The sequence below is a fragment of the Motacilla alba genome, chromosome 6 (genome assembly GCF_015832195.1).
Source record: "Motacilla alba alba isolate MOTALB_02 chromosome 6, Motacilla_alba_V1.0_pri, whole genome shotgun sequence".
Classification (NCBI taxonomy): Eukaryota; Metazoa; Chordata; class Aves; order Passeriformes; family Motacillidae; genus Motacilla; species Motacilla alba.
This window is the reverse complement of record NC_052021.1, coordinates 2,132,120-2,155,989: the sequence shown is the minus strand read 5'-3', so window position 1 is coordinate 2,155,989 and position 23,870 is coordinate 2,132,120. Positions and strand designations below refer to the sequence as shown.

Below are 23,870 nucleotides of genomic sequence, written 5' to 3'. Positions count from 1 at the left end.
AAGCACTGAATTACAGATGCTGCTGCATTTTTTTTTTTTCTTCTTTTTTCCTTTTTTTTTTTTTTTTTTTTTTTAGGGTGAGAAATCCCCAGAGCAAAATTAGGGTTTATAATAATAACCACACTTGACACATGTTTTTCTTTTTTTCTTATAAAACAAACAAAATCACCATGAAATATTCTCAGTAATTACAGAGGTTATTGTGAGTTAAAAGCAAAACAGAAGCTCCTCATGCATCACTTCTAAAACCCTTTTCACCTCTCCGTGGGCTGAAGGCAGTTTACCAACTACCCTCAAGGGAGGGGAAAAAGGAGCAGAACATTTTTAAGAGCTTTCTTGAAAGTGGTATGTGTGTGTGTGTGTGTGTGTGAAGAAATCATCACTACAAATCTAAAATGAGGTTACTCTTTAAAAACCTCTAAACTAAAGTAACAAAGGACACTAAACTCCTGAAGCCAGATGATAACTCAATTGCTTAAGGTGATAAAAATGGTATGAAGAAATCAGACTAAACCCCTCTCATCTCTAATCACAGCTCTCCATCAAGTCACAACACGTCACACTACTACCACTCCCCCTCATCGTCACATTGAAAAAATAAAACCCACCTCTAATGCTTTCAATGCTACTCAAGTTTGTTGAAAAATAAAGTTTCATTTGGCTGCCGTTGCTACTTCGTGTCTAGCTTGGCCATTTCTTGCACATAGATGCCAATGCTTTCACTGTCGAAGAGCAGAAAGTAAATGTTCTTCAAGGAGGAAGAGCTGGTGCCATCAAAGTGGGTGGAAATGGCTCTGAGGGTCACCTGGGCTGCCGTCTGCTTTGGGAAGCAGTTTCTGTGTGGTCAGGGAAGAAAAGAGAGCAGGTGAGTGTTGGGCAGGGATGCTGAGAGAAGCCAGCCAGGGCTGTTCCAGCCACAGGCTGCTAAGATAGTGCCACTTGCACTTTGGCAAACCCCAAGGATTTGATAGCAATATTCACCTGCTGCTGAATTAACTTTCCTTGCTGGCATAGCTTCTGTTTTCATCTGCTTCTACTTCTCATGACCAAATTTTTTTTTTATTTACAAAATTTTTATTTGTATTTTTAAATTTATTTTTTATTTACAATTATTTAATTTTTTTTTAAGCTTGCCCTTAGAATTAAATTTTTCCATTCCATGCTGGGCAGGCTAAACATTTTGAAGGATGATTTTTTTTTTTTTTTTTTAGCTGAGAACTGAAAAAAAAACCAAACCCAAAACATCACCTACTTAGCTGACTTCCTTGCTCTGTCATTAAAATACTTTGCTTGGGATTCCTGTGAAAATAATTGAAATTACAACTCCAAGCCATATTAAAGTTGAGATGCATTCAAACACTCCTCTTGATGGTAATATTCTCTAACCTACAATCATATTGATATTGAAAATCATCAAAAAGATCTGGCACATCTGAAGTATCCCAATGTTACATCAGTTACTGTGAAGAGTCCCTAAGGTGGGACAGAGGAAAATGGAAATTCACATAACTGATACAGTATAATTCTTTATCTACCCACAAAACCAGCATTTCAGGTGCAGACATGGAGGTAGAGTAAAATGACAGCAAAACCAGGAAGTCCTATTTGAAAAACTGCCTTTTTTTTCAGGAAATGTTGAGGTACTTTGATAAATGAAGGGTAAACCAGCAGCACCTGGTAAGTCTATTTCTGTTAGGAGGAGTACTTGTAAAAGCAACAGAATGAAATGGAACAAATAGCAGAAGGATCTGCACTAAGACTGATGGTCCAAGAATGGATTATTCTGATTCTATTCTCTTAGAAGATATGAAGTCTGGAAAATATTTCTATTGGCATTAAAAGCTACAGTTAATTTTTCTATTAAAGACTGTTAAAACAATGTATCACACTTTGCTTTCACTGAAAACCATAAACAAAAAGATCTGTATATTAAAAAAATGACTAAAAATGGCACTGCCACTCTATTTAATCTTTTGTCCTGATCCATAAAAATATATTTTGCTTTGAAGAGTATCTGTATAAAAATGGCATTTTTGCCCCCTGTGTACTCAGTGACGTGTGGTGATTTCACTGATCACATGCAGTTTTACTTTCATTTCATTCACTCTCAGGCCAGCACAACAGGACTGTATTATGTACTCTACTCTTTGGGCACTCCTACCAAAATCAATAGATACATTTCAAAATACATTTCAAAATAAATATAAGCACGTGAACTCTGACACAAAATAACAACTACTGCAGTTAGCAGTAAGATCTCTTGTGATCAGAGACCAACCAACTGATGATTTTAAAAGAAATTTGAAAGAAAAAAAAAGAAAATACTTCAGATTTCTTAGTCAAGCACATTCTACTTGCTAGTTATTGAGAAAGAAATGTCTGGCTTCACACTTGGTTTAATGGTTCACACTTTTGAAAGCAGATCTACATTTGAGAAACAGATTTTCTTCTGAAAGGTTTTGTGTGACAAGTCTTTTCAGTATCTATTATCAGGAGGGCTTAAGTGAACACCCCACATCCCCGTAGCTCAGGTGGCATCACTGCAAGCTGCCTCCAGTATTCTGCTGCCATAATCTCATTAGTACAAATGCAGGTTTAATAAGACTCCCCACAGCAAAATGAAGGGACACAAAACCCGAGGTGGTGCAGAGGAATGAAAATGACTGCCTAGCAATAGAAAACACAGCAAGCCCACTCAGCTCTCCTGTGGGTTGGCTAATTTCTCTTTGCAAAGGCTCTCTGGCAGTTTCCTGCAAGCACTGCACTTCAGGCTGGATTCCTCTGGAGCAGCTCTGTGTCAGATGGCAGCAGCAGAGGCAGGGTCACAGAGCAGAGGGCACCTCTCTGTCACAGCAGCAGCTCTGACAGCCAATTCCACCTCTGCTACCTGCCACAGGGAGTCCTACCTGCCGCTGGGAAACGGGGGGAAAGCCACAGACTTCAACTTCTTGTCTTCTGCAGCTGTTAAGCAGTTCTTGACAGTCTCCTCGAGCTGCTCTTCACACTTGTCCGAGCCCCACTGTGGGATGTGACAGTGGATGACAAACTTTGCTGCTAGGCCGCTAGACTGAGTGAGTGCAGCTAACACAAATGAAAATATAACATTTAGTTTGGAACAGAAACCACCCTGCAATGACCTCTCAACCCAAAGTACCTTCTTAATTACCTCACCTCTCCAAAGAAATGCATTTGGGATTAAAAGACACCACAATGGCTCACTTGCAATAATAACCTGTCTCACCATTCCTTCTGTGATCAATTGTTATTTCTTTGGAGACCAAAGAACACAGGGCTCATTTGGTTAGCACACAGCTACTCAATAATGGTTTTTAGCTCTCCCATTCAGCACGGCTTCTGGGTTTGTTTTATGCAAAGTACAAAAACCTCGCCCTAAACACAGTACCAGTAATCCCCACAGACATTTCTGCAGAGCTGTCACTGAGTGCTTTGTACAAATATCCTGCATCATCATCATCACCTTTACAATTCCAGAGAGCTGGGGACTAATATGCAGACTCACTTTACAGCTGGGTAATTTCAGACAAGGACGTGAAAAACAAAGTTGTTTGTTGAACGTCCCCACCAGTTATGTCCCATTAGGAGTCTCAGATTAATTTTTCAGAAAGTGTAATATTTCTCCAGGATCTGCAGAGCTTACAGCATGGCCTCAGTTAGCTTTTGTTGCAATTGTCACCATCAGCACTACTGAAAGTCTGGGTGTCTTGGTAATCTCAGGTTAAACACTCTGAAATCAGCTGTGCAGGATGGAATTAGCCCAAGGACGAAAATCCTGGATGTATTCACTTGTTCTCCATCACAGAGGAATTCTGTTGCAGGCATAGAGGAATTCTGTGCTACTTAAATTTTAACCAGCTGTCTTAATAGTATTAAAGGAGTCTATCTTCTAGTTAGGTAGTGATGTTGACATAGAAAAGTAGTTTACTTTGATTTTACGGCATATCAATTTGATATGATATGAAAGTCAAGCAAATTATCTTGTATAAAAATTTCTCTATCATTTCAGATGATAAAACTAGGCTACTCAATTAGGAATTTTCCAAAACTAGACTATTTTAGGCTTTTTTTTTTTTTTGGGGGGGGGGTATAGAGATACTAAGCCAAATAAGGCATATTGTGACTTTTCTCCATCTGTGTTCCAGACACCTTCAATTGGTTTAATCTGTCCACAAAGGAAGCACAATCTGAGGTCCCAAACTATTCCCTGCTACAGATGTGTTAACCCTTGAAGGGAGCTCCTCTAATAAAGCAGCTGCAGTGCCCGAGCAATTGCTCTTCCAAAACACGTGCCAGTTCTGCAGATCATGTCACATCTTCATTTGTGCTCAGAGTAAGGTAATTATGTGGGTTATATACATTCATCAAATACGCATAAAGGAGAATAATTTATGAAGTATCACTAATTTTTCCTATGCCTAATTTTTCCTCAGCCTATATGTTAGGCTGAGAGCTGTTTCTGATTCTCACTAAGGCTGCAGCACAAACAGGGCAGGGAAGATGGCACAAGATTTCCTTAACTTTTGGACTTCCGTGGACAGAAATTGCCTAAGGCAAATTGATCAGTCCCAAGACAGAATGTGCACAGCCCACAGGTATCCTATTCTTCCTTTTTTTCCCCTCTCAGTAGGCTGCTCGTATCAGCAACAGCTTTGAGGAAACATTTACATCCCATAAACAAAGACACAAAACAACAGGAACGGATCAGAATGTCCAGAGAAAAGAACACCTCAAATGAGCCATGTCCAAAAGAGTGCAGAGAATCCTTCTTACCTTCAGCAACTTCCAAAGGTCCTTGAGATTTGCGAAGCTCTTTCACTGTTTCCAAAAACTCTTTGCCTCCAGCCTTTTCCAGAGCCTTGCCTGCAAGGACACAGAGCGAAAGGCCTTGGCTTCAGAGTATCAGTGTGGAAAAACAAGCCTACATTATTTAAAAAACCACTGTACACACACTATCCTGTCTCCCTCTATCAGCAGCAGCTGATTTTTATGTTTACCACTCAGCCTAGACACAGATAAAGTTTACTTTTTATGGTTTTAAAGAGCCCTGTATGCTGTTACTGGAAATTGCTTTAATATAAATATCTGTAAGAATGCTGTTTACTCTGACTCGTGGCTAAAATGGTGTGCAGTGGGATTCTCAGGACTCAGGCTTTCAGCCTCCAAAATGAACCCAACATACAAACCCTACTACTTACTGAAACAAACACAGCTGGGATGCCAGTGAAGGTCTTGATGACTGAAAAACAATGATCCAAAAGCTTGCTACTAGATTCTGAGCCCCCTGTGTGACTGGCTGAATAGCTTTCTACCTCCCTCCTGCTTAAATTTCCATATCTGTAATAACAGTATTTCCTTATTTTGCAAGAGCAGTAAAAGGCTTTGTACATGAATATTTCTAAATTACATAACATCCTACAATGAAAGTCATAGTCAGAAGTGTTAATAACATATAATTTCCCAATGCAATTTTCAGATGCAAATGTAAAAATAAGCCAATAAACACCTCAATAATAATTATTTACACCTTTGCTGCTCATGTGCTTCAACAAATTATCTGTGTTTTGCTTGTCATTAAAAGCAGACAGATTAGTGATTAGCCTGTTGTGCCTAGTCAGACCCAGCCTGATTTTCAGAAGCTGTAAGTGATATTTTATGGCCTGGGGTAGATTCAGATGAAACAGGATGGGATCTCAGCAGGCAGCCAGAAGACCAGTCGCTGCTCCAGCTCTAGATGTGTTTTTTCTGCATGTTCAGAGCCTCACCTATTTCCTCCTTGAGGTCTATTTCAGCAGTTGTAGGGTGAACAATGCCTTCTACTTTCATGGAGCCAATATGGCTGATGTCACTCTGTGTCAGAGAAAGCTGAAAAATAACAATGAGGGGGGAGGAACAAATAAATAACAATCCTACTGCAAAATCATTTTCATCCCAAAAAGCTGAAGTGAAAGAAGGCTGGATTCAGTCTTTCAGAGACCAGCTATTTTATTCTGACTATTTTATGTGTGATTCTGACTTTTAGCTTTTAATTAATCAATTTGCACACCAGTCAGATTATTTGCTGATATACCCACAACTTGGAAGCTTGCTCCAGAGGAAGTTATTGCTAGAAAACAAATGTTTTAACATTATAACTTGACGGAAAAAAAAAAAAGACTGATTTTGGAAATGCTTTGGTTTAAGAGAAAAGCATTCTTCCCTTCATGCTGAGCCCAAATCCATTATCGTTCTTTATTACCTTCTGTCCTGGCACAAGGCTCTTGGAGGACAAGATAGTGAAACCATCCCCAGGTCCATCCTCAGTTGTTGAATTTGAAGCTCCTTCTTTTTCATTGTCCTTTTGTTTGTTCTGTTTGATGGCAGAAAGAAAGAAAAAAAGCAAGACTTCTCAAAGGAAATGAAATAATCACTATCTAGCATTATTCAATAATAGAGAGAGTTAATAACTTACTACAAATCTTATCTTCTCAGATCAATACATTACTCATAGCCTTGTAATCCCCTAAGGTTATGTAACAACAGAGGTCTGCACTGTTTATATAATGCTAAATCAGTGGTTCATCTGAGGCATTACATGCTTTTGTAGTCACATTCAGAGGCAGGGCACCCACACCCATCTGTAGGTTTACTGACAATTAAGGTTGTGTTTATATGGGTGGGCATGTGTTAGTTTATTTTTGTTGTTAACAGAGCAGAACCTCATATGAAATCAAACTTAGTCACTTAGTAACCCAGTCAAATGCTCCAATTTGAAGAAAAAACAACTTTCTCATCTGAAAACCAAATGTTTAAGTCTCAGATATTAAGTGATAAAGCTTTCTTATAGCCTGCTTTCAGAATCAGCAAACCTACCAGCCCTAGAGGGCTAAAGGAGCATCTCCTCACACCTCTCAATATTTGCTTTAAGGTATGCCAAGGAGATACCACCTCCTAACAAGTCCAAACTCTGCATGTGCACAATTCAAAGTAAGGTGGTAGCTGAGATCAATGCACAGAGCCATCCAATTAAACATCCCATTAAGCAACTCTGTTTTCTGTTTAAAGGCTGTTTCTGCATATTACCAGCTATGGAACTGTCTTAAAACTTTGAAAAATATGCTTAATCCAAGTTTTGAAAGTTTAAGTCAAAGCTTGGTATCATTTAACCCTACCCAATGAAAAGCTCAGCAGTGTTTCAAGGTGCATGCTCTGGAATGACAAAGCAAGAGCACTGATCTGGGTTACTGCTTTACCAAATTAATCCATTTTGGATTGTGATAGGGGATGGGCAAGTGCAGTGGCCAAGTTCAAATTGATTTATTCTTCTTTTAAAACTCACTAACAACAGCACAGCTAAGAACACACGAAACAAAGAGCCTGTCACAATGGCATCGAAATTCCATGTCAAATCCTCTGGACAGTGAAAAATCTTTAACAGCAACCCAGTAACTGTGCAAGGCTGAAGGCATGACATCTCTCTGGTAGAAAATGGTTTAGAACACAGCTTCCTTTATTTTAAAAGGGTTCACTGCCACAGAGTTAGTGTGGAGGTAGGAGATTCTACAGAATTATCAAGAGAATACTGCAGAGGATGACACAGAATCTGTACCTGCCCTGTGCTCACCTTTTTGGACGTCCGGGCCTTGGTAGACTTTGCCTTCTTCCCACTCTTTTTGTTCACCATGGATTTCCTCCCCTTCTTCTCAGGAGCAGGGGAAAGGATGGTCTCAGATTTGCCTTTGGCACCCCTTTTCTTGGCTAGAAGCTCAGGCTGAATTCTGGGCAGGACACCTCCACTTGCAATAGTCACACCTTTGAGCAACTGCAAGGAGAAGCAGCGCATGGAAGCATATTACAGATCCTCTTAGTCTGCACCACCAGAAACAATTCGGGAGAAGATCCACAATAACAAGGAACTTGGCAGGTGACAGCAAAGTCAGCCAGCACGTCCTGGAGAATTCTGTTGCTGTACAATCACTCCTACCCCTTCTTAGTGCAAACCTGTCCTTGGTGTCTCACAAGCAGTGAATAAGGGTAAAAGAAGAAGAGTGTCTGTGGGCTACTTAAAAAAAGAACTGCACCACAGCCCTGCTCAGAGCAGGTCTGGATGCAGATCTCTTTGGTAGGGAAACAGATGCAGTGAAAGCAAGGAAAAGCTCCAAGGACCTGCTCTGCAGAGGCAAACAACAGGAGAATGGGCTGTGAGACCATGTAGAGGACAAAGTCTGGCTAATCTCTAAGAGACAAGACTGGATCTAGATCCCAGGCCACAGGTCACTGACCAGAAACACAGAGCTGGGAAGGGCTGGTAGTGTTAGTATACTTTCTCTTCTGGCCCGTTTTGAATTTTTACTCCACTTGACTGGAAACAGAGCCACATGACTTCATGGGCACCACATTTTCATTATTTAAAGCAGTCATATTAAGTGCAGGAGCATTCAAAGTGTGAATGACATCATCCATCTTCATACAGAGGAGATACTCTGATGCTGACTGAACCTTTTCAGCAGCCCTGAATAGCACAATCTGCAGCCCATGCTGTGATCTCTGTCCTCACTCAACAAGTTTAGCAGAAGTGATCCCACAAGTGATCCCAGGAGTCAGAGTGCTGAAAACCACAGTTTGGGCAAACAGACAGGGAGGCAGCAATAGCAGAGAGTGAGCCAGATCCCTACCCAACATGGGCCTCACAGCCAGTATAATAGAAAACACACATTTCTACAGTTTTTGGAAAAGGTCTTGCACATTTTCTTTAAGTATTTAATGTCCCTGAGGGAAAAGTGAAGCATCAAGACTACTTGTTTCAACGAGACCCACAGGCTGAGAAGAACCAAAGTTTACGTCCATAAGATTTAAGATGAGGTATCTCAGAACCTTAATTTTTGTTTGCTTTTATTTAAGAAGGCACAACCTTTCTGCTCCAATAATTGCAATCTCATTCTTGTCTCAGACTAAGCTGTTTCTAACCTTCCCTGGCAGCAGCTGCACTCAAGCCACAGCACACAACTCCTGCACCAAAATGCAAACAGGCACCTGATTCAGCTCCTCATCATTTGCAACTGCCAGGAGGATGTGTCTGGGGGCAATCCTGCCTTTCTTGTTGTCCCGCGCCGCGTTTCCTGCCAACTCCAGGATTTCGGCTGTAACACATCAAGATAAAAACCAGTAACAAAAATGCAGCTTAGGTACATGCTGCATACATATTTCACACTGCTTCTTAGTATCTATTTACCTTCTCAGGGATGTTTCCAGATTTAAAAGGTTCTCGCTAGAGAAAGGCAGAAGCCAAACCCCACTCAATACATTTAGATTAATTCACTTGTCCTTCCTAATTCCCTAAAGGAGAAAATATGCTAAGCTTGGTTCACATAATTTCTTTTAAAGGTCTCAAGTCAGAATTCTCTTTCAAAAAGCAAAAAAAAACCCCTAAAAACGTACATCAGCAGTCCAAAATTTATCAGCAGCCCTGTGACAACAGAACAAGTCAAGCATGCAGTGAAGCCCCCAACCTGGAACAGACAGCTCTGACAAACAGCAAGGATTCTCAGGACCAGGGAAGATGAAGACTGAGGTGCATTTGAAGAAATACTTGGAAAGCCAACACACTAGCCAGGCACTGCTGGAATTCTGCATTAAAGGACACTGAAAATCTGTGAGAAGCTTCATTTCAGAACAAGATATGAAAGGTTTGACTCAGATGCAAGCAGAGACAACGTGAGAGCTTCAATGCGTGAAATATTGATAGAAGGGTCCTTCTACATCTCTGGGAACAGGAGGTCACTTCAAAAGTAGTCTCTCTAACTTCCAGTGAGAGAAACAGTAACATTTATACTGTAACCAAAGTCACTGAGCTTTTCCTAATTATTACAGAAATACAGACACGTCTTCCTAAGTTTATTCGGACTGTAGCAATCAGTATAATCATTAGCTTACATAGTTTGGCCTCTACTCAGAAGTTATTTCTCATATAAGAACTCTACTGAAACACTGAGAAGGAAGGAGAAAGGAATTTTTTCCCTCCAATTACTCCTAAAAATCATATCCACACTTTTTTTTTCATTTTAAAAGTATACAGTGTCCCTGTCTTCTGGGTTTTGGGTTTGTGCATGTCAGTAACAGGAATATGAAAATTACAGCCAATCAGTATCCTGTTAATAACTTATTGATGTCTTAATGACATCCTGCTCCTTTTTACAAACACCATAATCAACTACAACTATTATAAAAAGAAGGGCTCTCAGGAAAAATCTAGTGGAAACGTACATAATGTTTGGCAAAAATCCAAATGATTTCAACATGGGGCTTAGCTCTGGCTCATGGGAAAAATACAAGCTTTCAATTCCACTCAAAATAACAAAAGTACAAACTTGCTTTCCAGTTTTCACTGCTACACAGCACACATATTTAACTGAACGCTGGAAATGTAAAAGCCTTTTTCTAAAATTTATATGCATATTCACAGTGAGTTGTAAAAGCTAGGGCAGGAGCCTCTCAGCTCTAGCATTTCCTAGTCTCTCCTGGATTTTAAAGGAGGAAACTGCAAAGAGGTCCCACATAATCCAGCTATATTCACCCCCATGGGGCTGGAAGTGTCAGACCCTCTCCCAGACCTCTGCCAGCAGAGCTAACGCAGCAGCAGACAGCAGGAACAGATTCCATCCATTGTGCAGACCAGCAGAGAGCAAGAAAAGAGACCCAGGCTCCTCCAGTGGGTTTTGCAGATGTGTGCTGACAGCAGGGGAAAATTGTATCGGGGGGAAAAAAAAATCCAAAAACCAGCACATACTTACCTGTGTGGGAACTGAAGTTCTTTCAGGTGTGCCAACAACAGGCACATCCTGCTACCTGTGTGCTCACCCCACTGCCCCAGGTTTGGGTCCTTTGGCCAGCAGCATCCTGATGGTGCACTCTTAGTCCTCTGCCTAATGTTAAGAGCAAAAAAGGCAGAACACTCAAATGCCAGCCATCCATCACAGGACACTGGGAAGAAGGGAATCCAAGGCAGAGGTGATGTATGGCAGATTGTGGAATAGTACATGACTTACCAAAGGATGCCAAACATCTGCACAGTAAATGATTGCCTTACCTCCTTCTAGTGAAGGTTTCTGTGCATATTTTTTCTAATGGTGGAGGCAGGGGCTCATAATTTTAAGAATATAAAACGGCATTTACAAAATACAGTATCAAAACTGGAGGCTTCAGTTATCACACGCTCTGCTAACAATAACAGATCCCTAAAGAAACCGCTTTACATTGCAAGTAGAAACTTAACAGCTGAGGTTACCTAAATTCTAAAAAGACTAGCCTGAGAATATAGGTCCTATAATAAATAGGAATACAGAATATGGGTCTCTTGGAACTGGGCATCTTGATATTTTCGGCTATAAATTGGTTTTACTTTGTGCTCTAAGCACAGGCATTAAGAATTACATTGAAATCTCAAATAATATTGCTTCCTACAAGAGTCAAAATCCACAGAGATGCCTCCACGTCAGAAGTTTAACTTCAAATCCAGACATCTTCAGAAGCACATAACTCTCTTCCAGCAGGGACAAGCTGCAGCCAAGCTGTGACCTAAATGGGATTACATCTTGTCACCCTGTGACATACAGGGAAAAAGAGGTTTCTTTAGCTGATGGATCAGCAGATTTGAAATGTCTGGGAACTAAAGCATGCTAGCCATACCAAAGGTTTTTGTTCAGCTGAGCTTGCAGGAAGGTGGACTGCTAAGAAAGGCCTATGAGAATTATTGATAGCAAATTGGAAAGATTTCATACAGGATGTCTTGTTTTCCACTACCTCTTCAGGAGAAATTCTGTCAGCTCCTGTTGCACTACCACATAAAAATCTGCCAATAATACCTTTACTCTGCAAAAATCTATTGATGATGGAGTCCTTGTCCTCCATTTACAGGTGAAAAGGTGTCTGCTGGATTTGTCTCTGCATGGCAGATGAGCACAACAGGCAGAAGAGTATTCCAGATGACTCCTGTGAAGGAAGAAGCCTTTGCTGGTGATGTGCTCTGCCCTAATTTGGAGAGGATGGCTTTCCATTGAGATCTTCCACAAGTTCCTCTGAACATGACTTGTGATTCCTCATCAAGGGGCTTCTGTATTCTCTGCCTACTTTTTGGGAAGATGCCCTGTGGGACAGATGCAGTTGATGTTTGATTTAGGTGGTTGTGCCTGCAGTCAGCTCTGTGCATACTCAGAGCATGAGTCTGTCACAAAATCCATCAGTCAGATGGGACTCGGGCCAATTTTTCAGAGAATTTTAACTCTAAGCCAGTGGAATTCTCAGCAAACACAACCTTCTGGATAAGAATTAAGCTGCAGTTTTACAATATGATTTCTAAGCCTAAAATGTAAAACAGCATGGAGAGATTAAAAAGAAAAGTTTGGAACAGTGAGGAGATCTTCATATTATCTGATCAGTTGAGGTCAAAGTACCTCTTCCTGAGATTCCACCACCAGTGCTGGCATTTTAATGATGGGGTTGATAAGGCAAAGTGCAGATTTGGGGGTAATAATGGCTGTGAGGTGCTGCCATGATCCACCTTGCTTACAAAGGAAAAAACCAGAGCTCTAGTGTCTCTTGACACAGAACACATAGCAAAGCCAAACAGCAGTCTCAACTCCATAAACTGGGAGTAAGGATGCTCCAGATGTGTATGCAGCCTCTGGATGATGGCAGCCACGAGGCTCAGTGCCTGGGGCAACACAAACACAGGCCAACAGCACAACACAGGACTGGTCACTCACAGAGATCTGCTTCTCCATGCCAGCCCTGGAGGAATGCAGGCACTCAGGTGGTTCTGGTTCTGGTTGACCCTTCCAGCCTCATCCACCTTGTTCCTGTCCCAGCCATGACTTGCTTCCCCACAGCCCAGTCTCCTTTCCCTGGCAATCCACACCAAGACTTCTATCTCAGCACCTTTCCTGGACTGTCACCATTTTTCCTGTCTACTCTGGCTCAACATTCCTATCTTCATGACCAGTACCCCCTCCATCCAATCCTTGGCCTATTTCCTATTTTTTCAACTTGCTCTCCAGCTTCCTGGCAGGATATTTAGACAATCCTCACCATTTATTTGCCTACTGGTCATCAGTCCAGCTCTCCCCAGTAGCCAGACCTATCCCTACCCTGTCTCTAACATCAATATTCTTCTTCCATAACCACTGCCTCCCCACAATATTAAGATTTGGGAGCTGAGAGAGGCTGGAACGTGTTCAGTGAGGACCAAGTCTTCAGAGATTTTAGATGTTAAAGTCAAAGAAGTCTCTGCTGAGCATGAACAACCTGTGTTTTATCAAAGTTAGAGCCTGGCCAAAGACAGCAGATTTCTCTGAGGTGGCACAGACCACCCTTCCCTTTTTTGTATAGCCTCAAATCTCTTCTCAAACACAAAGAAGCACTCAGGGGTTTAGAGGAGAAATTTTCATGAATGTTTTAACATAACAAAAAAAAGAAAAAAAGTTCGACCTGCTTCTGTGAAACAGCTAAAAAGTGACAGTCCCTTACTGCCACTCTCCCAGATTTAGCCTGAAGCAGTTCCCCTGCGTGCAGCCTTTCATCCTGAGGAACCACCATTTCACACCTGCAAATCCAGGAGAAAAGAATGGCATTTGTAATAGAAAGATCAGATAACGTTAAGAAAATTTAGCTGTTTGACACATAATAACCCCTTTGACAACATCCTTGGAAAAACCTATTTTGTTTCCACAGCCTTGCCAAAACCAAAGATTTTATACACCTGTAATATTAGGAATAACTTGATCAGCAGGATTAGAAGCTGCAACACTTTTTTTTTTTTTTTAACTGAACTTTCCACTTTTGTAATATTTCTAAACAAAACCCTGGACAGAGCACAGGAACTTTGGTTTGGAAAGAACACAATCCACCAGCAATAGATGTTTGCTCAGAAACATTACTCCATTCTACCACAATATATACAGGAGTTCTCTGCTGAACCAAGCAGCAGAAAATAGCATTCCCTTACAATTTATGTGGGCTCCCAGCCTACTCCTCTAGCAACCTTCTTGCCTGGTTGACTACACATGCTTTTTTTCCTAAAGCAAAGTGTAGGCCCACACATAATCTGCTCATATCAGATTAATGATTTAAATTAAATTGCACTTACTACCCAGGAGCAGAGCCAAGACATACATTGTTCTAGTTCAGGTAACAGGCAAACAGTGCTGACCACAAGTCAGTCTGCACCACTGAAATGTTGCACATACCAGATGTGCTGCTGACAATTTATTACTGCACCTTGTAAAAACTGCCACAGCTCAGAACAAGCATCTCCAAATGTTTATCCTAGAAATATCTCCCTGTAGAGTAAGAGAAGGAAAAAAAGTATTTCTCTCCAGACAGAAGGTCAGCAGAGTCACAATGCATCACATTATGTTATAAAAGTTATTGTGATTTCTTCAACACAAGCAATACTTTGTCGCTCCAGCTCCAGAAGTAGCCTCAGGGGAAAAAAAAACAAAATGATTCTCATCCTGGAATGTACTGCCACAAACATGGACATTTTTGCAATCTACTATTAGGCTTGATAATAAGTTTAATTTTAAGAGTGAAATTAGTGAAATTTATTAGTGAGATCTCAGGTTTTTCTCCACACCTTTGAAAGAAAAGAATGATTTTATTGTCTGGTAGTGAGAACAAGTTTCACGAGTAAAAAAGACAGCGGTGTTTACTTAAAAACTGTTGCAGGGACAACCAGGCTCCATGCAAGCTTCTTCACACCACCGTGGCAATAAACTACACTCCTGAAACACAACTCACTCAGCTGATTCCACCCAGGCTGTGACTCCTCACAGATTCTCTAATGCACCTCAGTCTTGATCTGTGACCCCCGAGGAACCCGAACCAGAATCCTCTCTGCACCGTGAATTCTAACGATTTGCTGCAGGGCTATTTTCCATAATTAAACAAGAAACTCAGCAGATATGATCAAAGGACACTCTGAAATATTTCTGTACAGAATCACAGCATACTCTGTCACCATGGGACACCTGTCCCTTCCTCAAAGTTCCATTTCAGAAAGGCAGGAAAAAGAAAACTCAGGATGTGTAGGAAGATTTAAACCCTAGAGCACTTTCTTTATACACTTAAGCAAATCAAAAGGGTTTTTTAAATTTAAAAAAACCCCACCTTTATATTTCATAACACTTTGACACTCTCCTGCAAGGAGAAATGCAGCCAGCAAAACAGTTTTCTCACTTAAAAAGCACAGAAGCAGTACAAGGTGGGTTTGCTTTTTTCCCTCCTATTCTTCACTGTCACTGTCATATTTTCTGAAAAATCCCTTCACCAGGATTTCTTCTCCTAGGGAAGCTGAGAAGCCTCAGAGAAAAATGAAAGCAATAATTAATCTGATTGCTTCTCCTGTCTTTTGCTGCTTTGGAATGTGTTTGGAGATTGTTTACCAATAGGTGCATGTTTGATTGTTTCATGTGAATTGTTTTTCCTTAATGGCCAGTCACTGTCCAGCTGTGTCGGACTCTGGGAGGAGTCACGAGTTTTCATTATCATTCTTGTTAAGCCTTCTGTCTGTATCCTTTCTGTATTCTTTAGTATAGTTTTAGTATAGCATTGTTTAATATGATATAACATCATAAAATAATAAACTAGCCTTCTGAGAACATGGAATCAGATTCACTCATTTTGTCCTCGTCCTAGGAACCTAGGGACACTGCAAATTCAACAATTCACATTTAGGTGTATCAAAAAACCTAATTAATACCAATTTTCTCTGGGACAAAAACTACACAGAAGTGACTCCTCGCTCTGCAAAACAATAAAAAATAACACTCCAGCTAGTGACCAAGCATGGCCACTAAAGAAGAGAATTTCCACCCTCAACCTCTCCAGGAAACAAATTAACCTCCTTAGCGTTTTCAGCAGGCTTCAACAAATCCTGATCTCCAGGAGTGCTCCACGTGTTCCCATCCCATCCCGTGGCTAAGCCCGGCTCCTGTGCGTGAGGAGCAGTTGTTGCTTTACCTGCCAGGTACTCTATGACAGCTGCCATGTAGACGGGAGCCCCGACCCCGATGCGGTACTTGTAGGTGCCTTTCTTCAGGTAGCGCATCATCCTCCCCACGGGGAAGATCACCCCGGCCCTGCTCGAGCGCGACAGCTTGGACATTTTCTTCTTCCCGCTCCGCCCCGACATCTTGCAGCCTCGTGCTTCTCAATTTCCCGGTGGTTCTCAGAGCCTTGCTCCAAATCCGAGGGCTGCAGGAGAAAACCAACAGGGTTGGTGAGAAACATCTTCATGCACCCCAAGGCTTGACTCTCTCTGGGCCTTGGCTGAGCAGAGTGCAAAGGAGGATATGGAATCCCCACTTATGGGCCCTTCTTGCCCGAATTTTGTTGCTCATAGCATGTTTAAACTACTTCTGCATTTCCCTCCTTTCTTTTGAAAAGAGGTTGAGACAATGTCATTCCAGCCAGTGAGATTGTTTCTAAAAACAAATGTGCAACACAGAAAGGGGAAGTTTTAGTTTTGAACTAAACACAAGTTTAGTTTAGTTACAGGACACAAGTTAGTTACTAAACACAAGTTTAGTTTAGTTTTAGTTTTATCATCCTTTTGGTGTGTGCAGAGGAAGGTGAAAAACCTTCACCTTCATGAGTTGCTGCTGTTCCAGAGGCAAAAATCCAAGCCCGCCCTAAACGCCTGTTAAAGTGCAGGCATTATTCATTAAAAGCTGGATAATTGGAGTATTTGCTATAACTTTGCTTTTAAACTGCGCTGTCAGTGTAGCAATACCAGGAGCAAAGAAAACAAACCTTGTTTTCTCCTTATTAAACTGGCAACCACAAGATCAGGGATAAACAGACAACAAACCCTGGAATCTGCCACTCCACTCCAAAGCTTGCATGTGGTTACACCTCCAGTTCTCACTCTCAGACAAATAATGTTTGGGAAAGTTTAAACTCTATTTACAAAACTTGGTTTTAACTCCATTTTGATAGCTGCCCCTTGAGGCATAATTATGAGGCTGGTTACTCCTCAGAAGCAAACAAAGAGCAGGTCTGCCACAGATGGTATTTCTGCCAAGGAAAGCACAGTTACCTCACTGCCAGCATCCGTTCACCTCAGGGAAACAGGGAAACACAACAAGGGAGACACTTCGAAAAGCATTCAACTGAATCTAAGTGATACTGCTTAATTTAATCATAAATTTTTCATTTATCAAAGGTATAAAATCAGCAGGGAGCGGTAAAACCTGGGCATGTCCTTGTGTATCAGCCAGACAATTTTTTTTCTTTCTGTGAGCAATGCATCATGTGGGCACGATAAGAAAATTTGGGAAAGATTAAACCAGTGAACCTATCAGACACAGACACGTCAAAACTGGTGCTGCTCATCATCCCAGCCTGAATTCCCTGCCAGCCTGCAACCACGAGTGGTGGTAACAGAGCTCCAAGGGAAGGTGAAAAGAAGTGGGGAGGCATGGTACTGGTCTTTAGAGATGTGTGAGGGTGGAGAGAGCAAGTGTTCCCCACAGCAGTGACTCTTGCAGAAGCTGCGTAGCAGAGGAGAGAGAGCAGCACTGGGCTCGGTCAGACAGGGAGGCAGCAGAACCCTCCCATCAGGACAACTTCAGAGCAATTTGAGAATGTATGTCAGAAATCCAGCAGCACTGGGTCTGCCTCAGGACTGGTGGCTGGACCTGGTGATTTGCCAAGGTCCCTTCCTTAATGAAACTTGCAATTTGTGAGAAACCCTTTAAAAACTTTCAATTTCATAATAATAACAGCCCTTAAACGTGTCCTTTTCAGTTTGTGACAAGTGACATCCAAATAATAAACCTAGGCTGGGAATTAGGCTTCTAGCCATCAGAGGAGCCAATTTCTGGAACAGCCTTCTCTTTAGAGCAATAAATAACTCTTTTTGAAGTGGAACTTAATAAACGTATGCAGTAGGGTACAAACAGCTCCCTGCACTGCTGGCAGGACAGCTGCACCACCCAAGAGTTCAGCTCAGCACTGAAACCCTTACAGAGAGCCGTGCTGAAAGAGTACACTACCTGTATCAAAATTAGATTAAGCTAACCTCTCATATATTTGCTCCTATAGCACCAAATCCCAGTTGAGTGAAAATCAGTGGAAAAAGGCAAACATCAAGAGATTAGATCCACAGAAAATACCATCGTTACACTTGATCTCCATGGTAGAAAATCAAAACATATTTGTATACAACTAACCACACTGCTCTGGGCCATGCTGCTGCATTATATAAATTTATGTTTAATTACTCACTTTTGGCTCATCCTTCTGTTGCCATCACTGAACTTTCCACCCCTGCCTACTCCTTTATTTTCCCCTTCTCTCTCACAGGAAGCCCTCTGCCATTATTTACTCCCCTGCTGCCAAGCCAACTCTTGGAATCCCAAAATATTTTCCAAATGCACTGCAGGTTACATTTGCAGAACTTTGTGAAAGCCTAAATACATGATGTTTCAAAACTCTGCTAACACTGTCTCTGCTTAGCAACTTACATGGACCAGGGTGCACTGAGGAGCAACAAACACAGCAGCATGCTCGTGTCTTGTTTTGACTCCTACAGGAGGCAATTTTTGGTAGAAAGCCAAGCTCTGGCATAGTCACAACAGGACCCGGACAAAGAAACATGGGGAGAAAGCTCCTGTGGACCTGGACAAAGAAATCCCACAGACAGGGATCTGGTTTCCTTGCAGGAAGGGGCACATGAGCTCAGCCCTGCCACACTCACCTGAACTGCAACCAACAGATAAAGAGCTACAAGTTGAGCGCTGCTGTCCTAATTGTTCTCTTCTGAGGACACAGCCAAGCCTCAAGGGCTTATCAGTTGAAAAGTCTACCCACACTCCTTCCCTCTCTGCCAGCTGATTCATCATCTCTCCATTTCTCCTCATGAAGCACAGCCTCCATTTAAAAATAAACCTGTGCCACTCGTGCTAAGTCCGTCCTCACTGAGCTACAAGGGCTGTGTCCGTATCTGCCTGCCATGACATCAGGCTTGGGCGATGGAAAGCAATTATTTTCCCTATCCCTTAATTGGTCACAGCACACTCCCACTCTGCCATGACTCTGACATCCCTGTGTTGCTATGGGGGATTGAGTAGCTACAACATCTCACGGAGCTCTCCACAATATGACTGCGAGCAGGGCTTCCCTCTCTTGAGTTTTGCCTTCTTCAGAGCCCAAGGCCACCAGCGACATTTTCCTGCTGCCTCCTGGAAAAATACCTAAGAGTCCACCTTCCACTGGACCAGGTTGCTCCAAGCCCCATCCAACATGGACTGGGACATTTCCAGGATGGGACAGCCACAGCTTCTCTGGGCACCCTGCGCCAGGACCTCACCACCTTCACAGGAAGAACTAAGGGAAGAGTTCCCTCATAACATCTGACACAAATCTCTCCTTTCTCAGATTTAAACCATTCCCCCTCGCCCTGTCACTATCTGCCCGTGTAAAAAGTCCCTCTCCCCCAATCTCTTCAGGTACTGAAGGGCTGCAGCAAGGTCTGCCCGGAGCCTTTCCAGGGCCAGGCTGAACACACCCAGCTCTCCCAGCCTTTCTCCTGAGCAGAGAGGCCCCAGCCCCCGGAGCACCCTGACTTCCAAACACCGAGAGAACTCGAACCCAGCAGCCAAAGGCTAAAATAAAGAACGCGCAGGAAGGACTATGCGCACAGCTGCACTTCCCTCATCTCCAGAGGAAGATCTGTTAGAACAGGAGTTGACAAGGAACTTGGATCCAGCTTAGGCTGCACATTCATTTACAAACGAAGTATTAGTGAAAAATAACGCAGAAGGCCCGAAGCAGGGGCTCGTTGTCTGACCGAACTGCTAAGGCACCAAAGCACGAACACACTGCTGTTCAGGGGGCAGGGGGGGCGTCTCCAGAACCGCCCACACAGAGCGCGTTCCCCGTGAAAGCTTCCCGGGCACCCCAAACCCCGGGGGATCCCTGCAGAGGCAGCTCCCACTCACAAACAACATCGGGCAACCCCTGGGGCTGAGAGTACGGCCCCACACCGAGCCCCTGGAGCCCGCTGCGAGCGGCCGAGCCCGGGGGACGCCGCGCTCAGCCGCGGAGCCGCCCCGAGCCCCCTCAGGGCCCGCCCGCCGCGCGCCGCCCCGCCCCGCCCCGCGCACGCCTCGCCGTTGCCCGGACACCGCCGCCCCGCCCACTCCCCCTGCTGATTGGCCGCTGCGGCAGCCCGGACCGGGCGGGGAGCGCGGTGATTGGCTGCCAGCCGCTTGATCGACGGGAGAGGGGCGGGGGCAGCAGCCGGGCCGCGCAGGCGTCCCGAGGCGCAGCGGAGAGTGTGTGTGTGTGTGTGTAGGGGGGGGGTGTGGCCGCCGGCTTTCCCGCGCAAACGCTCCCCCCTCACGCCCCCCCCCCCCCCCCCCCACACCGCCCTCAGCGAGCGCCGCCGCCGCGGGGGCTTCGCCCGCTGCCCGCCGAGGGGCGGCTGTGGCGGCGGCCGCACGGCCCCGGAACGGGAAGCGCTGCGGGGGCCGAGCGGAGGCAGCGGGCGAGGAAGAACCGCCCCCTCCCCCCCAGACACGGCTTAGCCGGGCCGGCCCCGCGCGCGCCGCCGCTACCGCCTCGCGCCCCCCCTCCCTTTATGGCCGCCCCTCACCCGCCCCCCTCACGCCCTTGGCCATGGCCGGGCCCTCCCGGAGAACGGCAGCGGCGCCGGGAAGAGGAGGAGGAAGAGGAGGAGGTGGAGGTGGGTCGTGCGGCCGAGGAGAGAGGGAAGGAGAGGAGCAGGGCCTCGCCGCGGCCCCCGGAACCCCCGCGCCGCCGCTCCCCTCACCTGCCGGCGCCCGCCGCCGCCGCCTCCTCCTTCTTGTCTTCCCGTCCTCTTTTTCCTCCCCCTCTTTTCCTCCTGTCCTTGCCCCCCCTCCCCTTTCCTCCCCCTTTCCCTTTTCGGCTCCCCCCGCCCTCGCTCCGCCTCAGCCGCTCTCCCCGTATTGTATGTTTCAATGGCGATGGCGGCTGCTGGTGAGGGGGGCGGCAGGGGTTTCCTCCCGCTCCGCACATACCGCCTCTAGGAGGAGTCACTGCAGCCCGGGCCCGCTACAACCCCCCTCTCCTGGCTGCCGCCCTCCTCGCCCGGGCCCCAGGGCTGCAGTGGGGGCAGGAGCCCCCTCCCCGCCCAGCAGAGAAAGGGCCCCCCTGACCCGAGTCCCAGTGGGCTTGTGATAGCCGGGAGCATAAAGGCAGAAAGCCTTCCCATCCTTTCCCAGGGTGGAGGAGTTCGGAGATGGAGAGGTTTCAAGGCAATCCCAGATTGGGCTGAAGCTCGAGGAGTGCCTGGTTTTTGTTAGAGAGAGCCACCCATCCCTCTGTCCCTTTGGCAGGGTGGCCTGTGCGCCTCGCTGTGGTGCCTCTAACCCAAATATTCCAGCATCCCCGAGTCGGCTTGGAACGGCCCTAACAAAGAGTGCCGGCAGCTCTTTGTGTTGCCTTGCGTTGGAGCGTTCTGGGCGCTCACAGGCTCTCCAACTCGTCCACGAGGGCTCCAAAGTTCCCTTCCGAATGGAAGCTGAAGGTTTTTCTTTCCTTCCCCGCAGTCGCATGGATTCAAGAGCTCGGGCTCCAAGAGACGCAATAAGCGATTGTGCTATGAGTCTTGGCAGCGCCAAATCCGTGAGCAGAGGCTGGTGCAAACGGGAGAGTACAGGGCTACACCTCTTTAACTCATCTCAGGTATACTTTTACATCGAACTGGGTTTATATCATCGTTCCTGTACAAACACCTTGTGGCACTGATTTTGCTATAAAGACATTTGGGTGCTACTGTAGTGCACTGGGAGATACATTATTAACACAGGCCACTCCTGCTTGCTTGCAGTGCTACTCTAGGAGGGTGTCTGGGAACAGCAGAGAGAAAGAGCCGTTCGTGCATTCAGCATTCTCTTTGCCACTGTAAAAAATCATAACAGATTCGCTTGAGCTATGGTTTTTGGCTCTGCCAAAGTAAGCAATTTTATGTCTGCACAGAACTGGATTTGGTGGGTGGAAAAGCAATGGAATATTTCCCCAGGTTGTGTTAATTGTGGATCGCACCATCTCACGAAGAAAGAGGGCCTGAGTTCAGGAGCTGCGCTTTCCTGTGACCTCGGGTAAAGCAGTTCCCTTTACACTGCTGTATTTTGACTGTTGTTACAATGAAAATAAAGATACCTTTTCTCTTTTCAAGCACTGAGTAAGAGCCTCAATGCATTGGTGTGGATTAATTCTTTGGAGTCTGTTCTCTTCCTCACTTCTTTTTGAAAACAAGGTCAAGATACCTTGAGACCATAGGAGAAAAAACTCGTGCATGAATTCGACTTATTTTACATGTAAGAGGAAGCCTTACCTTGATCTTGCCCACTGAGAGTTGGGATTTATCAAAGGAAGAAGATATCTGTAGGCTTGTCCGTGTATTGAACCATATTGGGAGGGTAGGAGGAAGCTCAAAAAGATTTTCAAGCACTAAGCATAAAAATTAATGACATCGTAAAACCCACGTGAAAAGGAAGAAAAGCATTTACATTTTTCAATTTCCAGATACAAATAACTGCATCCAAAAACCCTTACAGTCATGCATGTGGTGCGTGGCTTTGTAATTTAAAATAATTTGAGATGAGGCAAAATAAGCATCCCAAGTTTTTGAAAACATTCCCAGTTTGTTAGAGTTTAACATCACATAGTTGCTGTGTGATAAGAACATGAGCATATGGGAGGTCTTTCAGGGAAAAAAAAAAGCCTTTGTGTGAGGCAAAGTTTAAACATTAGGAGAACTCCCTCTGTTTATAACAACATTTTTCTGTTTACAAACAACATTCTCCTGAAGGAAGCAGGAGTGCTGGAGAAGTGCGAGAGAGGACATTGAAAATTTTCACAGTGTAACACTTTTTAAGTCTGTCATAGATGTCTGAATTTTAATACCAATTTTTGTGCTGTTGTGATTTTTAATAGTCTCACCATAAACTCATATTCCACTCTTTATTTCTCCAGTGGATACGGCCTATCCTTAACCAAAATACTAACAGCATTTACATGGATATTTTATGTTGCTTCAAATTTTTCTGGAAAATTTACGGTCACTTTGTGACACAATAAAGATTTTTTGAGTAGATCAGACCAGAGCAAGGCAACACTGGATCAGTTACCGGGTGTGAATTGTTCTACGGTAACAGCACTCTTGGAAGCAGCTGCTTTTGGGAGCAGGTAAGAGACTTCTGGTCACAGCACCTGTATGTTCTGCCCATTTGGATGGAGCTGTTCAAGGAAGGACTGCTGCTAACCCTCGTTTGTGCCATTTGTGCCATTTGGATGGAGCTGTTGAAGGAAGGGCTGTTGCTCACCCTCGTTTGTGCCATTTGGATGGAGCTGTTCAAGGAATGACTGTTGCTAACCCTCGTTTGTGCCATTTGGATGGAGCTGTTCAAGGAATGACTGTTGCTAACCCTCGTTTGTGCCATTTGGATGGAGCTGTTCAAGGAAGGGCTGTTGCTCACCCTCGTTTGTGCCATTTGGATGGAGCTGTTGAAGGAAGGGCTGTTGCTAACCCTCGTTTGTGCCATTTGGATGGAGCTGTTCAAGGAATGACTGTTGCTCACCCTCGTTTGTGCCATTTGGATGGAGCTGTTCAAGGAAGGGCTGTTGCTCACCCTCGTTTGTGCCATTTGGATGGAGCTGTTGAAGGAAGGGCTGTTGCTAACCCTCGTTTGTGCCATTTGGATGGAGCTGTTCAAGGAATGACTGTTGCTAACCCTCGTTTGTGCCATTTGGATGGAGCTGTTCAAGGAAGGGCTGTTGCTCACCCTCGTTTGTGCCATTTGGATGGAGCTGTTGAAGGAAGGGCTGTTGCT

At 44.3% G+C, this 23,870-nt stretch overlaps 1 protein-coding gene and 1 long non-coding RNA gene across 3 annotated transcripts; one reads left to right on the top strand and one right to left on the bottom strand.

Moving 5' to 3' along the window:
- Positions 1-134: 134 nt before the first annotated feature.
- LOC119702690 (core histone macro-H2A.2) lies at positions 135-20,909 on the bottom strand. Of its 2 annotated transcripts, XM_038141153.1 has the most exons (10): positions 20,825-20,909; positions 16,009-16,242; positions 9,028-9,134; positions 7,619-7,816; positions 6,254-6,364; positions 5,781-5,880; positions 4,789-4,878; positions 2,907-3,081; positions 1,253-1,299; positions 135-836 (listed from the first exon to the last, which is right to left on the bottom strand). In XM_038141153.1, exons 2-10 carry the CDS (start codon positions 16,178-16,180, stop codon positions 802-804), a joined length of 1,035 nt encoding a protein of 344 aa, XP_037997081.1. In that variant the 5' UTR covers positions 16,181-16,242; positions 20,825-20,909; the 3' UTR covers positions 135-801. The 2 variants fall into 2 exon arrangements, with proteins under 2 accessions (XP_037997081.1, XP_037997080.1); XM_038141152.1 differs by lacking the exon at positions 1,253-1,299.
- LOC119702691 lies at positions 20,400-23,764 on the top strand. Its single transcript, XR_005257419.1, has 4 exons — positions 20,400-20,737; positions 21,585-21,720; positions 22,058-22,355; positions 23,014-23,764. It is a non-coding gene; the product is annotated as an uncharacterized LOC119702691 (long non-coding RNA).
- Positions 23,765-23,870: the final 106 nt, after the last annotated feature.

Coding starts and splice junctions, on each gene's coding strand:
- LOC119702690 (XM_038141152.1), bottom strand. CDS start 16,180: ATGTCGGGGCGGAGCGGGAAGAAGAAAATGTCCAAGCTGTCGCGCTCG. Junction 9,135..16,008: donor TGTCATAGAGTACCTGGCAG/GTAAAGCAACAA, acceptor GATGTGTTACAG/CCGAAATCCTGGAGTTGGCA. Junction 6,365..7,618: donor AGGCCCGGACGTCCAAAAAG/GTGAGCACAGGG, acceptor GCCATCAAACAG/AACAAACAAAAGGACAATGA.